At 42.9% G+C, this 13,275-nt stretch overlaps 1 protein-coding gene across 2 annotated transcripts in view; it reads right to left on the bottom strand.

The window, feature by feature from the left end:
- Nucleotides 1-143: 143 nt before the first annotated feature.
- LOC115135877 (glycerophosphodiester phosphodiesterase domain-containing protein 5-like) overlaps nt 144-13,275 on the bottom strand; it is a 44,671-nt gene continuing 31,539 nt past the window's right edge. For both annotated transcript variants that reach the window (XM_029671034.2, XM_065023695.1), the window contains exons 3-16: nt 8,844-8,947; nt 8,551-8,644; nt 8,387-8,446; nt 8,173-8,271; nt 7,996-8,089; nt 7,659-7,804; nt 7,316-7,398; nt 6,785-6,935; nt 6,371-6,592; nt 6,111-6,256; nt 5,768-5,915; nt 5,300-5,382; nt 4,486-4,598; nt 144-4,237 (exon numbers count right to left, since the gene is read on the bottom strand). In XM_029671034.2, the coding sequence (XP_029526894.1) occupies nt 4,161-4,237; nt 4,486-4,598; nt 5,300-5,382; nt 5,768-5,915; nt 6,111-6,256; nt 6,371-6,592; nt 6,785-6,935; nt 7,316-7,398; nt 7,659-7,804; nt 7,996-8,089; nt 8,173-8,271; nt 8,387-8,446; nt 8,551-8,644; nt 8,844-8,947 (1,620 nt within the window). In that variant the 3' untranslated portion in view covers nt 144-4,160. The remainder of the gene's footprint in view (nt 4,238-4,485; nt 4,599-5,299; nt 5,383-5,767; nt 5,916-6,110; nt 6,257-6,370; nt 6,593-6,784; nt 6,936-7,315; nt 7,399-7,658; nt 7,805-7,995; nt 8,090-8,172; nt 8,272-8,386; nt 8,447-8,550; nt 8,645-8,843; nt 8,948-13,275) is intronic.

The following is a 13,275-nucleotide window of genomic DNA, read 5'->3' as shown; positions in this document are numbered from 1 at the left end:
ATACATTGTTTTTCTTCTGAATTTTCATCAGGAAGAACAACCAGCAGAGGTACGGTAATATAGGCCTACAATTGGTTGGTAAAAATTCTTCATAATACAGTAATTTATTAACATTTGCATAGGCATGAAATAAGCACACTGGATACATTTACATTCTTTATTTAAGCAAGTGGCTGATTTCAGATGGAAATCTGAGAGGAACATCACTCCACCCTTACTTCAGAGCAGGAGTCCACATGGTGGAAGTGTTCATTAACACTATATATCCTGGATTGGGCCTAATCCAACACAGGCCTATTTATTCCTAAATGTATAATCCTAAACTGAACAGATTTGACCATTCTGTTAGCAGTGTGCCATGTATAACGAATGGAGAAATGTTTATAATAGCACAATCAGGACCTTAAGTAACAGATCTGTGAAACACTGCAATTTAAAAATATACTTGTTTTGCCAACTCACACAACTATGGGGTTTAATATCGACTAGAAACACTTTAAAAATGACAGTAAGTACATTTGCACAGAGGTAAAAAATATATATATATCCATAGTGTATGATGTGTACAACTACACAGTCATGTTTCCCCAAGATAAAGGGACACATCTATTGCTTTATTTCCACATATGATCCACATATACACTGCTCAAAAAAATAAAGGGAACACTAAAATAACATCCTAGATCTGAATGAATGAAATATTCTTATTAAATACTTTTTTCTTTACAGAGTTGAATGTGCTGACAACAAAATCACAAAAATTATCAATGGAAATCAAATTTATCAACCAATGGAGGTCTGGATTTGGAGTGACACTCAAAATTAAAGTGGAAAACCACACTACAGGCTGATCCAAATTTGATGTAATGTCCTTAAAACAAGTGGAAAATGAGGCTCAGTAGTGTGTGTGGCCTCCACGTGCCTGTATGACCTCCCTACAACGCCTGGGTATGCTCCTGATGAGATGGTCTCTTGAGGGATCTCCTCCCAGACCTGGACTAAAGCATCCGCCAACTCCTGGACAGTCTGTAGTGCAACATGGCGTTGGTGGATGGAGCGAGACATGATGTCCCAGATGTGCTCAATTGGATTCAGGTCTGGGGAACGGGCGGGCCAGTCCATAGCATCAATGCCTTCCTCTTGCAGGAACTGCTGACACACTCCAGTCACATGAGGTCTAGCATTGTCTTGCATTAGGAGGAACCCAGGGCCAACCGCACCAGCATATGGTCTCACAAGGGGTCTGAGGATCTCATCTCGGTACCTAATGGCAGTCAGGCTACCTCTGGCGAGCACATGGAGGGCTGTGCGGCCCCCCCAAATAAATGCCACCCCACACCATGACTGACCCACCGCCAAACCGGTCATGCGGGAGGATGTTGCAGGCAGCAGAACGTTCTCCACGGCGTCTCCAGACTCTGTCACGTGCTCAGTGTGAACCTGCATTCATCTGTGAAGAGCACAGGGCGCCAGTGGCGAATTTGCCAATCTTGGTATCCTCTGGCAAATGCCAAACGCCCTGCAAGGTGTTGGGCTGTAAGTACAACCCCCACCTGTGGACGTCGGGCCCTCATACCACCCTCACGGAGTCTGTTTCTGACCGTTTGAGCAGACACATGCACATTTGTGGCCAGCTGGAGGTCATTTTGCAGGGCTCTGGCAGTGCTCCTCCTTGCACAAAGGCGGAGGTAGCGGTCCTGCTGCTGGGTTGTTGCCCTCCTACGGCCTCCTCCACGTTTCCTGATGTACTGGCCTGTCTCCTGGTAGCACCTCCATGCTCTGGACACTACGCTGACAGACACAGCAAACCTTCTTGCCACAGCTCGCATTGATGTGCCATCCTGGATGAGCTGCACTACCTGAGCCACTTGTGTGGGTTGTAGACTCCGTCTCATAATACTACTAGAGTGAAAGCACCGCCAGCATTCAAAAGTGACCAAAACATCAGCCAGGAAGCATAGGAACTGAGAAGTGGTCTGTGGTTGCCACCTGCAGAACCACTCCTTTATTGGGGGTCTTGCTAATTGCCTATAATTTCCACCTGTTGTCTATTCCATTTGCACAACAGCATATGAAATTTATTGTCAAATAGTGTTGCTTCCTAAGTGGACAGTTTGATTTCATAGAAGTGTGATTGACTTGGAGTTACATTGTGTTGTTTAAGTGTTCCCTTTATTTTTTTGAGCAGTGTAGTTCAAGTCAAAAGAGCTGAAACACCTACTCATTCAAGGGTTTTTCTTTATTTTGACTATTTTCTACATTGTAGAATAGTGAAGTCATCAAAACTATGAAATAACACATATGGAAACATGTAGTAACCAAAAAAGTGTTAAATAAACATTTTATATTATAGATTCTTCAAAGTAGCCACCCTTTGCCTTGATGACAGCTTTGCACACGCTTGGCATTCTCTCAACCAGCTTCACCTGGAATGCTTTTCCAACAGTCTTGAAGTAGTTCCCACATATGCTGAGCACTTTTCCTTCACTCTGCAGTCCAACTCTTCCTAAACCATCTCAATTGGGTCGAGGGATTGTGGAGGCCAGATCATCTGATGTAGCACTCCATCACTCTCCTTCTTGGTCAAATAGCCCTTACACAACTTGGAGGTGTGTTGGGTCATTGTCCTGTTGAAAAACAAATGATAGTCCCACTAAGTGCAAACCAGATGGGATAGTGTATCCCTGCAGAATGCTGTGGTAGCCATGCTGATTAAGTGTGCCTTGAAGTCTAAATAAATAGAGTGTCACCAGCAAAGCACCATCCCACCTCCTCCTCCATGCTTTACGGTGGGAACTACACATGCAGAGATTATCCGTTCACCTACTTCACCTGTGAAGCACTTATTGATGTCGTGATGGGAGCCAGTCATCATAGCGCTTGATGGTTTTTGTGACTGCACTTGAAGAAACTTTCAAAGTTCTTGAAATTTTCCAGATTGACTGACGTTCATGTCTTAAAGTAATAATGGATTGTCATTTCTCTTTGCTTATTTGAGCTGTTCTTGGCATAATATGGACTTGGTATTTTACCAAATAGGGCTCTCTTACGTATACCACCTCTACCTTGTCACAACACAACTGATTGGCTAAAACACATTAAGGAAATAAAGAAATTCCACAAATGAATTTAACAGGTGTGCCTGGTTAAAATTGAAATGCACTCTAATTGACTACCTCATGAAGCTGGTTGAGAGAATGCCAAGAGTGTGCAAAGCGGTCAAGGAAAAGGGTGGCTACTTTGAAGAATCTCAAATGTAAAATATATTTGATCTGTTTAATACTTTTTTGGTTACTACATGATTCCATGTGTTATTTAATCGTTTGGATTATTCTACAATGTAGAAAATAGTAAAAATAAAGAAAAAACCTGGAATGAGTACTGTAGGTGTGTCCAAACTTTTGACTGGTACTGTTCCTGAAATACTATTTATAGGAGTTGTGTCATATAACAATATAAGTACTGAAACACACTGCAACAGACTCTTATTGTAACATACCAGGAAACTAGTTTACAAAAAGGCAGCCACGTGAAGAGATAAGGATATAATAACTTCAACCTAAAGCAAACCAATCATGGCATGACAAAATAGGCAGACAAAGTATGATTGCAACATGGACTATGTTGACTATTGAATTCCCTTCATGTTCATACCTGTATAACCACAATGCAAGAACAGTGTACATTCCCAATGATGCTAAATGTCCTTCACACATCGATAGGAGAGGACACACACTACTCATCATGAGAGTGAATTCAGTCTTATAATAGCATACTATTTAGAACACCAAACCATGACAATCCTCTCAGAGGGAAAAGAAAATCATTGAAAAACAAAGTCATATTTACAAAAATGTACAGTTGAGAAGAAAAAACATCCCATGATCCTTCAGAGCTTGAAATACAACTTTTAAAAAGGTCACTCCAGCAAGTAGATCAACATTCTTCAAAACATTGAACATTCACAACTTTTAGAAGTTCAAAGTTCTAACATGTTGGGCGGAAACATCTAAGTTTAAAGTAGCAGCCATTGTGATTCTGTCTGTTGCAGTCGCCGTGTGATGCCGTCATAAGTGTAGTTAGCACAACCAGCTCAAACAGGTGCAGAGACATCTGTAGTGTGCATTGTCCTGGCCATTCTCCAGGTATACAGACACAGCTCACTTGTACTGCCCAATGTCATAGCCATTCTCTGGATAGAAATGTTCATCTGTATTGGTTACTCCATTGCTTACCTCTAAAAAAGGAGAGAGAGAGAAAAAAAGAAGAGTTCAACTTTGACCCTCACTCTTTTCCATTCTTGATTTGGTTCAGTGGGTTAGTTGAAGAATAGTGCTGGCAACATCAGGGTTGTGGGTTTGATACATGCATGGGCTACATACTGATTATACTGTATGTTTCCGTGTCAACTTCCAACAGTTCTGTCAGTTGCTTTGGATAAAAGTGTCTGCTAAATGCCTATATTATATTTGATTTATTACGGACCTGAGAATATGAGTTTCTCCTTCATGATGTTGACGTCTCGGCTGGGCCGGCGTGTCACAGCACTCAGCATGATCTGCTCTGGGTTGTAGTTCTGCATGCCACTCATCCTCCATCTGACAAGGCGACACCGCACAGTCAGAGACACATTTAGAGTCAATATAAGCATAGTCAAATGATGAATCCATATATAAAAGAAACAGTGTACACTGAGTACAAGCGTTAGAGCTTCAGGCACAATTAAAGCACAAGGACAGAAAATAACAAAGCAACATGGGAGTCACCCCAGTTACCTGATCAAGTGATAGCTGACAGACGCCAGAGTGCAGCAGAGAAACGTAGCATGCAGATCAGGCAGAACAAAATCAGTCAGAACAGAGGACAAATAGGGAAGAACAAGAGAGAGGAGGGAATGAAAGAGGACATAAGAAAAAAATATGATATGGACAAACAGAAGGAGAGAAATTGCCAGATGAGGAGAAGAGAGACAGGGCAGTGAAAGGGAAAGAGCAGAAGCGTCAGTTTAGAAGCAGAAGGCTACGCAACACAATGTTCAGAACACACAGACCTTTACATTTACACAACAGTCCTAAGAAACACTTAGTACATCAGACTAGACAATGGAGCAGAGCAGACATCACCGAAGTGTGTGGATCCAGCTTTCATCAGGGATCAGTGTAGTAGAGAACTTTGCATTGTTATTATACTCTGGAAATACTCAAAAGTGTGAGGGTGAGGTGTATGCTGCAAATACACAACCATTCACAGCTAAATGAAAAGAGATTCAGTTTGATCGTAATGGAAAATGGGTACTTACTTTTGAAAGATGAATATTCCTGTAACTATGGCGATGGAGACAAGATCTGAGGTGATCCAGACTAAGCAGTATTCATATGGGCTCTGTAAACAAGAACAGCTGTTCAGAACCAACATCCACCACTAGATCGCAGCATCACCACAAATATACTGTACCTCTCATCATGATGAACATGCGATGACAATCAGAACATGAATGAAACTACTTGAGTTTTAAGTCCTAGTCTCGAGCTGTGTCGTTGGGTCTGCTGCTGTGTCCCCATGCCTCACTTCGCTCTTACCCAGCTATTCTGCTGTTCCCTAGTCACTATCTGTACTCTCCCCTGCCGTCCCCAGCCTCTGTACTGTAGCAGTTAAAAGGGGTACCCAGTCATAGAAAATTGACTGTTACACTCATGGGTATCTTCCATACGTCTATACTGTACCAAAAGTGTAAATGCAATGAAGTGGTGTAGACAGAGATTCTTACCATGAGCCAGATGGGGTAGGGCACCTTGCGTAGGACCTGGGGGGCGTCGGAGGAGACAGAAGGCACTCCGCTGCACCACAGCACTGAGTAGAGCCACGGCTCATTCACCGGGTACACCATCACACTCATGTTGTTCACCAGGAAGTCCCTACAAAGATAAATAGTTATTGGACATGCTAGCCTGTGAGTAACCGTAATGCAGGGTGAGGTTAGGGATTAAGATAAGATTCTAGGACTTTTTAAATTACATGTTTGGACCTCCCAGACAACATTTTGGACAATCCCAGCAGGTGAATGGTTAGGTTTAGAGTATGAGTTTGAGTGTAACAGTAGTATGTCTTACTGAATGTCCTTGTTACTGGCCTGTGAGTAGCGCAGGGTGAGGCTGCTGATGCCCCTGTGTCTGAACTCCTCCACTGACAGTTTCTCTAAGGAGGTCTGCTGCAGCCCCCTAACACGGCCCCTGTCTGTGTCCGGGGTCCACGTCACCTAAAAAGCCACAGGGCACGAGTCTGGACCTGCTTTTTGATTTACACAACATCTCTACCAATGTTGCTAAGGACAGATAGATACACAGAAAGATACACAGAAAGTCCTCCTCACCCTCTTCTGTGATATCCCAGACCTCTGGACGGCCCACAGGGTGTTCATGATCCAGGTCTTGTAGTGTGGGTGTTCTGGGGGAGGTCTATGGAGGTTTAACAGGGCTGAGCGGTTGGCCCTGGCTGTCAGGCGGAGCATCTCTACCAGGCTACACACTGTCAGGTTCCCCATTCGGTTCCGTTCCCTCTCTGTCAGAGACCCAACTGTCCAGTAGGGGTCGCTCTGGAGAGAGAGGGAAGAGAGGTGTTTTATTTGATGAAGTGATGCAAAGTGGAGTGAAAAAATATACTTGGTGTGGGGAGAGGGAAGGGTAGACTAGAGAAGGGGAGAGACTAAGAGAAAGAGCAATACAAGGAGGGAGAGAGGCATATACCCAGTGAGAGGGAGAGAGAGACAGAGGGGGGAGAGGGGTACCTCCAAAAACCACTGCCCTGCATTTAGAGAGCGAATCTCTGTCCAATTGAAGAGAGAGGCGTCCTCGTGCTGTTTGTCTGGAAAGACCTTGGCAATGTTAGTGGTCCTTCTCAGGGTGCGGTCTCGCATCAGGAAGGGCACCCCGTCCAGACTGTAGAGGACAGTTGGGACCACAGACTGACATCACTGAACCAGTAACATTTATGTCATTTATGTCACTGCTTTCATAAATCAAATAAAGAGGTTATGTGGCAATGGGAGTACTGTAATAACAGGCTATAATGCACTAGTGAAAAGGAATGGATGTAAGATTAAAATGGTCTTAAAACAAGTTGACTATGTCAAAGGCAGGGTCAGAACGGGGGTGTTTAGATTTTCTCCATAACCTTTTACACGCTGTGAATGTTGCTATGGCTTCACTACAGAAAGGCCCACCCGCCGTTACCGGTCTACTGTAGAGAACTCATTACTCCTAACATTAAGGTGGTAGGGTGGGGTTAGGTTATAGGCTGGTAGAGTATGGTTGGGTACCTGACGGAGACGTCGGCCTCCAGGGAGCTGACCCCCTGTTGCAGGGCCTTGTTGAAGGACATCAGGGTGTTCTCTGGAGCCAGCTACAGCACAGAACACACACACACACACACACACACACAGGGGGACAGACAGAGAGACAGGAGGTACAATGGGTTACCATGGGTTGTTAGAATTTGGTGGCAGTCATTTGAGCTAGAGGTGGAAAGGCAAATTATTTCAGCTTTAAAGAAATAGGAAATAGGTTAGCAGCCGACTACATGTGGAGATTCCTTAGGATCTACATGAAGCGGCTAGCGAGTAGGGGGCAAGAAGATGTTTCTGTAGGGAGACACGGACTCACCATTGGAGCCCCCCGTCTTCCAATGACATCAGGTCGAGGTTTGAGGCTGTTCCTGTCCATGATGCAGGGTGAGGTGATGGCAAGGGGAACCATGTAGAAGACCAGCAGGACACTTAGGTAGACAAGCAGCACAATCATGTGGAACTCTGGGAAGAAGGAAGACCATAGAGTGAGGACATTAGGTCCCAGATTTCTGACTGCTGCTGCAATCATTGTTCATTATCAAAAATATTTATGGTTATAATGATAATAATCATGAAGTAATGTAATAATGTATACTATTGGTATCCTGTTCGAGTTACAGTGAAAGCCAATCAAAATCCAACCCAATACTTACTGGTTCTCCCTGCACGGATCACATGTCCAGCGACCAGCCAACCCAGCGCTGTGACAGCAGCCAGAGCTCCTATGTGCAGGAAAGGACCTGTGGACTGAATTACAACACAGAAAGACAGGAGTTTTATAACCTTGTTCACACACACACACACACACACACACAAATAGAGATGTAGACCTGTAGCGATATAAGAATGATGTCCCATTCGTCCCCCCACACGTCACTGATGGAGACCACACCACTGACAGTGGTGATCAAGGCAGCCAACACACCAATCTGTGGGGACCAACATATCAACAGTTTGATTTGTTCTACACATTCCTATGCAGGGCTAACAGTAACATGGTATTCATTTCCTCATCAGTAGGTCAGAGTTCATTTGATGGCCTACCTTGTGGATCCAGTAGAGGTTCAGCTGCTGTCCCAGTGAAATATGACAGAGTGCTAAAATCTGGATATGAACAGAGCCACAATCAGGTTAGATCTTTCTGAACCTGCAGCAACAACATGTGTTTTACTGTGTGTACAGGCATTTAACCAAAACATGAAACTTACCATTAAAAATGTTATGTAACTAAAGCCAACTGCGGTGGTTGCGAGAATGGGGACAGTGCCGTCCTTCCATTCCCCAGAACGGTTGTATAGTAACCTGAGAAAGAGAAACAGAGGGTGGGGAAGTTGAACCAGTGTCTTGATAAGAAGAGGACCAGCCCTGATAGGAGATATTGAAATATGCACACATTAAATTACTAATTGAAAGCTGCTCAAAAGAGACTTGTTTCTGTCCCCCAGAAGCATGGTACAAACTCAGCTCACAGCCACTCTGGTAAGGACTAACTTACACTCACCAGTTGAATTGGTTGTAGTCATTGTGGGCCTCCAACCAGAAGTAAGCCCAGAAGAGGAGCAGGGAGAAGGTGCTGCACAAGATGATGAACCATGCACATTCCCACTGGTGAACACACAACAGAATTAAGAAGACATGTACTTTCTATAACACTTTTAACATAACGTTCCACAACTTTCAGCTTAAACAATCACACAACGAGTAAAACAAGTCTAAAACAAATGACATCTTAAAACAAAACTAAACTGTATAAAAATCCAATTTTTATGAATTTCCCCTTTGATTGGTAACATAACTTCCACCTTTCACTGTCCTCTGGCATGACTGGCTTGAAAGTTTGGTCAGATTACCAGGCAGTAATCTGGAAGTCCAGTACCAGGAAGTCCCCTATAGTTATTGACTGGATTGAGGGGGGGGTAAAACAGAAAGGGAACAAGGCTGCGAAAGAGCAAATTTCCCAATTACAATTATTTTATTGAGGGGAAATGTGGTTCTCTCACCTAGCTATCTTAAAATGAATGCACTAACTGTAAGTCACAAATGACTAAAATGTAAATAAGTAATTATAAAAAATATGGAATAATGTCAGCTGTGTTCATGACATCTCTATCTGCCACGTTTTACAACGTTTGCATTGTGGCCCAGGTCAGACCACAGCCAGGTGGAGTTGACCAGTGATCAGCTTTACATCTCATGCTGGTCAGACTAGTGCTGCACCTCTTCCACATCTCATACAGTCTATTATTAGAGGCCTGGTGATAATGTGTGGATGCGTGGTAGTTAAGAGGGGAATACCACATTAACACTTACACTGCACTCAGAGGAAAGGCTAGGAATCTCATCAGTGAGGCCTCACCTTCTATGGTTAGAGTTAATGCACAGGGGAGAATGGGAGAGTAGAGGGCTGGTGTTTAAATGATGTCTGGTTTCTGAGGTAACCACCACACTACTTCTGTTGAGACAGTCAATTACCTGGTCTCACACAATACTTCACAGCCGTGACAAGTGTGTGTGTGTACAGTGCTGTGAAAAAGTATTTGCCCACTACATAGGTTTCTCTACTGTTGTATTTTTTTATATTGAACATGATCAGATCTCCAACCAAAACCTAATATTAGATAAAGGGAACCTGAGTGAACAAATAACAATGATTACATACTTATTTAATTTATTTCATAAACAAAGTTATGCAATACCCAATGCCCCTGTGTGAAAAAGTAATTGCCACCTGACAACTGGTTGTTGTGCCACCTTTAATAGCAATGACCCCAATCAAACGCTTCCCGTAGTTGTTGATCAGTCTCTCACATCGCTGTGGAGGAATTTTGGCCCACTCTTGCATGCAGAACTTCTTTAACTCAGCGACATTTGTGGGTTTTCAGGCATGAACTGCTGGTTTCAAGTCCTGCCACAACATCTCAATTGGGATTAGGTCTGGACTTTGACTAGGTTATTCCAAAACTTCACATTATTGCTTTTTAACCATGTTCATGTAGACTTGATTGTGTGTTTTGGATCATTGTCTTGCTGCATGACCCAGCTGCGCTTCAGCTTCAGCTCACAGACAGATGGCCTGACATTCTCCTGTAGAATTCTCTGATACAGAGCGTAATACACGATTTCCTCTATTAAGGCAAGTCGTCCAGGTCCTGAGTTAGCAAAGCATCCCCAAAACATCACACTTCCACCACAATGGGTGACTGTTGGTATATGGTTCTTACTGTGGAATGAAGTGTTTGGTTTTCGCCAAGCATTATGGGACCCATGTCATCCAAAAAGTGATACTTTTGACTCATCTGTCCACAGAACATTCTTCGAAGAGTCTTGATGATCATCCAGGTGCTTACAGGTGCTTTTTTGGCAAACTTCAGTCAACGTTTGGATGAGATGGGTCCAATTATGTCTAGCGAAAACCAAACATTGGATTCCAAAGTAAGAAACTCATACCAACGGTGAAGCATGGTGGTGATAGTGTGATGGTTTGCTACCTCAGGACCTGGGTGACTTGCCTTAATAGAAGGAACCGTCTGTGAGCTGAAGCGCAGCTGGGTCATGCGGCAAGACAATGATCCAAAGCACACAATCAAGTCTACATGAAAATGGCTAAACAGCATCACATTTGAAGTTTTGGAATGACCTAGTCAAAGTCCAGATATAATCCCAATTGAGATGTTGCAGTTCATGCTTGAAAGCCCACAGATGTTGCTGAGTTAAAGCGGTTCTGCATGCAAGTGGGCCAAAATTCCTCCACAGTGATGAGACTGATCAACAACTACAGGAAACATTTGGTTGCAGTCATTGCAGCTTAAGGTGGCAGAACCCATTATTGAGTTGTTGTGTCTTTACTATCATTAAATTGAAGACTTCGTTTTTTTATCTAAGATTCCTGTAATTAGTATTATGCAATTAAACTGAATAATCATGTAACTGTAATTAACTAGGAAGTCGGGGCACCAAGGAAAGTATTCAGATTACAAAGTTATAATTTCCCAATATAACCTTTGAGATACTTTCATATCTGATCAATAGTCTTCTGATTAATGATTTATTTGTTTTACCTCACATTAGTCTCATTCCAAACGTCGTAAATTGTCTTCACTATGAGTCATCCATACATCAATTGTCTTAAGTCATTTATTTATTACAAACTAAGTAATTCACAGAAATGCATAAACACTGTAAATGTGGTTACATAAAATGATAGGAAAATGTGCCCTAGTGGGCTGAACCGGCATGGCAGGGGGGGGGGGGGGTCGACCAGGAAGTCACTACAGAGTGAGAATAACAATTAAAATGCTAATCCTTTACATATGAACGCTCACTCATTCGGGAACAATATATATTTACGCTCAGTGTGTCATCTTGATCGCTGGTGAAAAGTTTGTGTCTTTCGTAGAATTGTCCGTCTCTCTCCCTCTCGGTCTTGGTTAGAGGGGGTAGTTCAAAGTGACATTCGTTATAGAATGGATGTTTCGGCGGTTGTCGTTCTTTCAATGATACCGAATTCCTAGCTGCAGACTAGCAATGAATATCAAAGACTTGTTCTCATTCTGTCGGTATCGACAGTCTAAGAGTTTAACCACATGGTATGGTTAAAAGATTCAGCAATGGTCTACCTTTGTCCTCCCCTAATGGAGAAAAACATGGTCTGCTGATAATTTCTCAAAGTTGGGTTTTATTCGGAATGGCAGAAAAGGGCTGTCCCAGGATGTCTGACCCTAACTGGGCTCAGGGTCGGTCTTCTGATTAAGTTCAAATCCAATTCCCTTTTTGAGTTTTCCTTCATTAAACAGTCCAAAATCACATTGTAAAATTGTGTAAACAGTATCATACTCACTCATTCATCTGGGGCTATTATATGAACAGCGTTATGGTAATGTGGCCACACAGTCTCCCCTGGGCTTCCCAAGTTGTGACAAACGGACCAGTTTGTAGCTGGATTCTTCACCGATCTTTTACACTTTCTCCGGAACATGAAATTTGTTCGTACCTCATGTTCTGTGAGGTGGAAGGATTTCCTTTGTCTCCATGAAAAACTACTCTATAACTGTGTGTCCATGAGGTCTTCTCAGGAATTCACAACCTCTGACCACAGCAGCCTAGTTGAAGGAGGGGGCAGAGAGGGAGAGGGGGATGGGGTTGCTATACTCAAAGAGGCCAACGTCATGACAGAGTGTAAGGGGGCAATTCATTTTTCACATAGCGGAATTGGGTGTTGCGTAACTTTGTTAATTAAATAAATAAAATCAGTACAGTTGTTATTTGTAAACTCTGGTTCCCTTTATCTAATATTTTGGTGGAAGATCTGATAACATTCAGCATAAGTAAAAATATGCAAAAATTGAGAAAATCAGTAAGGGGCAAACACTTTTTCATGGCACTAAAAGGAGTAAAGTTAGACTCTGGACCCAATGTGACAAATAGAAGTAAAGAAAAGTGACATGGGGAAGGGGCTCTGACAATGTCAGGTTTTATTTAATCGATGTAAGGTCGACTTACGCTGAGGTGAAAGTGCATAGGTGTAGGACTACAGCCACATTATGAATCTAACACTCACTCAAGAACAGTTGGAGGAAGCAGGGTTGGGTTGAATTTTATTTTTGATTCCTTTAATTCAGGAAGTTAGCTAGTGCTGGGAGAGAACCAAGGATAATAAGATTTTCTGCACCTTTCGCAGACAACACATTACAGTGGGTGATCATACCTCCCACACCTTTAAAACCCAAGGGGGTAGAAATATCCACACAGTAGTTCCTGAAAACAATGAAGTCCAGTCAGTGACCCCAGCCTGGTTCTCCTCCCTGAGCTCCATAGACCATCTGTGGTTACTGGTTTATCAATAGAGGGATGATGGGGCTCAGAGATAACTCTTTATTTTGACTGAAAACACTCCCCCACTGGACAAACACTAAGTGCACATTAGCACATTTGAC

The sequence above is a fragment of the Oncorhynchus nerka genome, linkage group LG10, assembly GCF_034236695.1.
Source record: "Oncorhynchus nerka isolate Pitt River linkage group LG10, Oner_Uvic_2.0, whole genome shotgun sequence".
Taxonomy (NCBI): domain Eukaryota; kingdom Metazoa; phylum Chordata; class Actinopteri; order Salmoniformes; family Salmonidae; genus Oncorhynchus; species Oncorhynchus nerka.
This window is presented reverse-complemented; position numbering and strand designations above follow the sequence as displayed.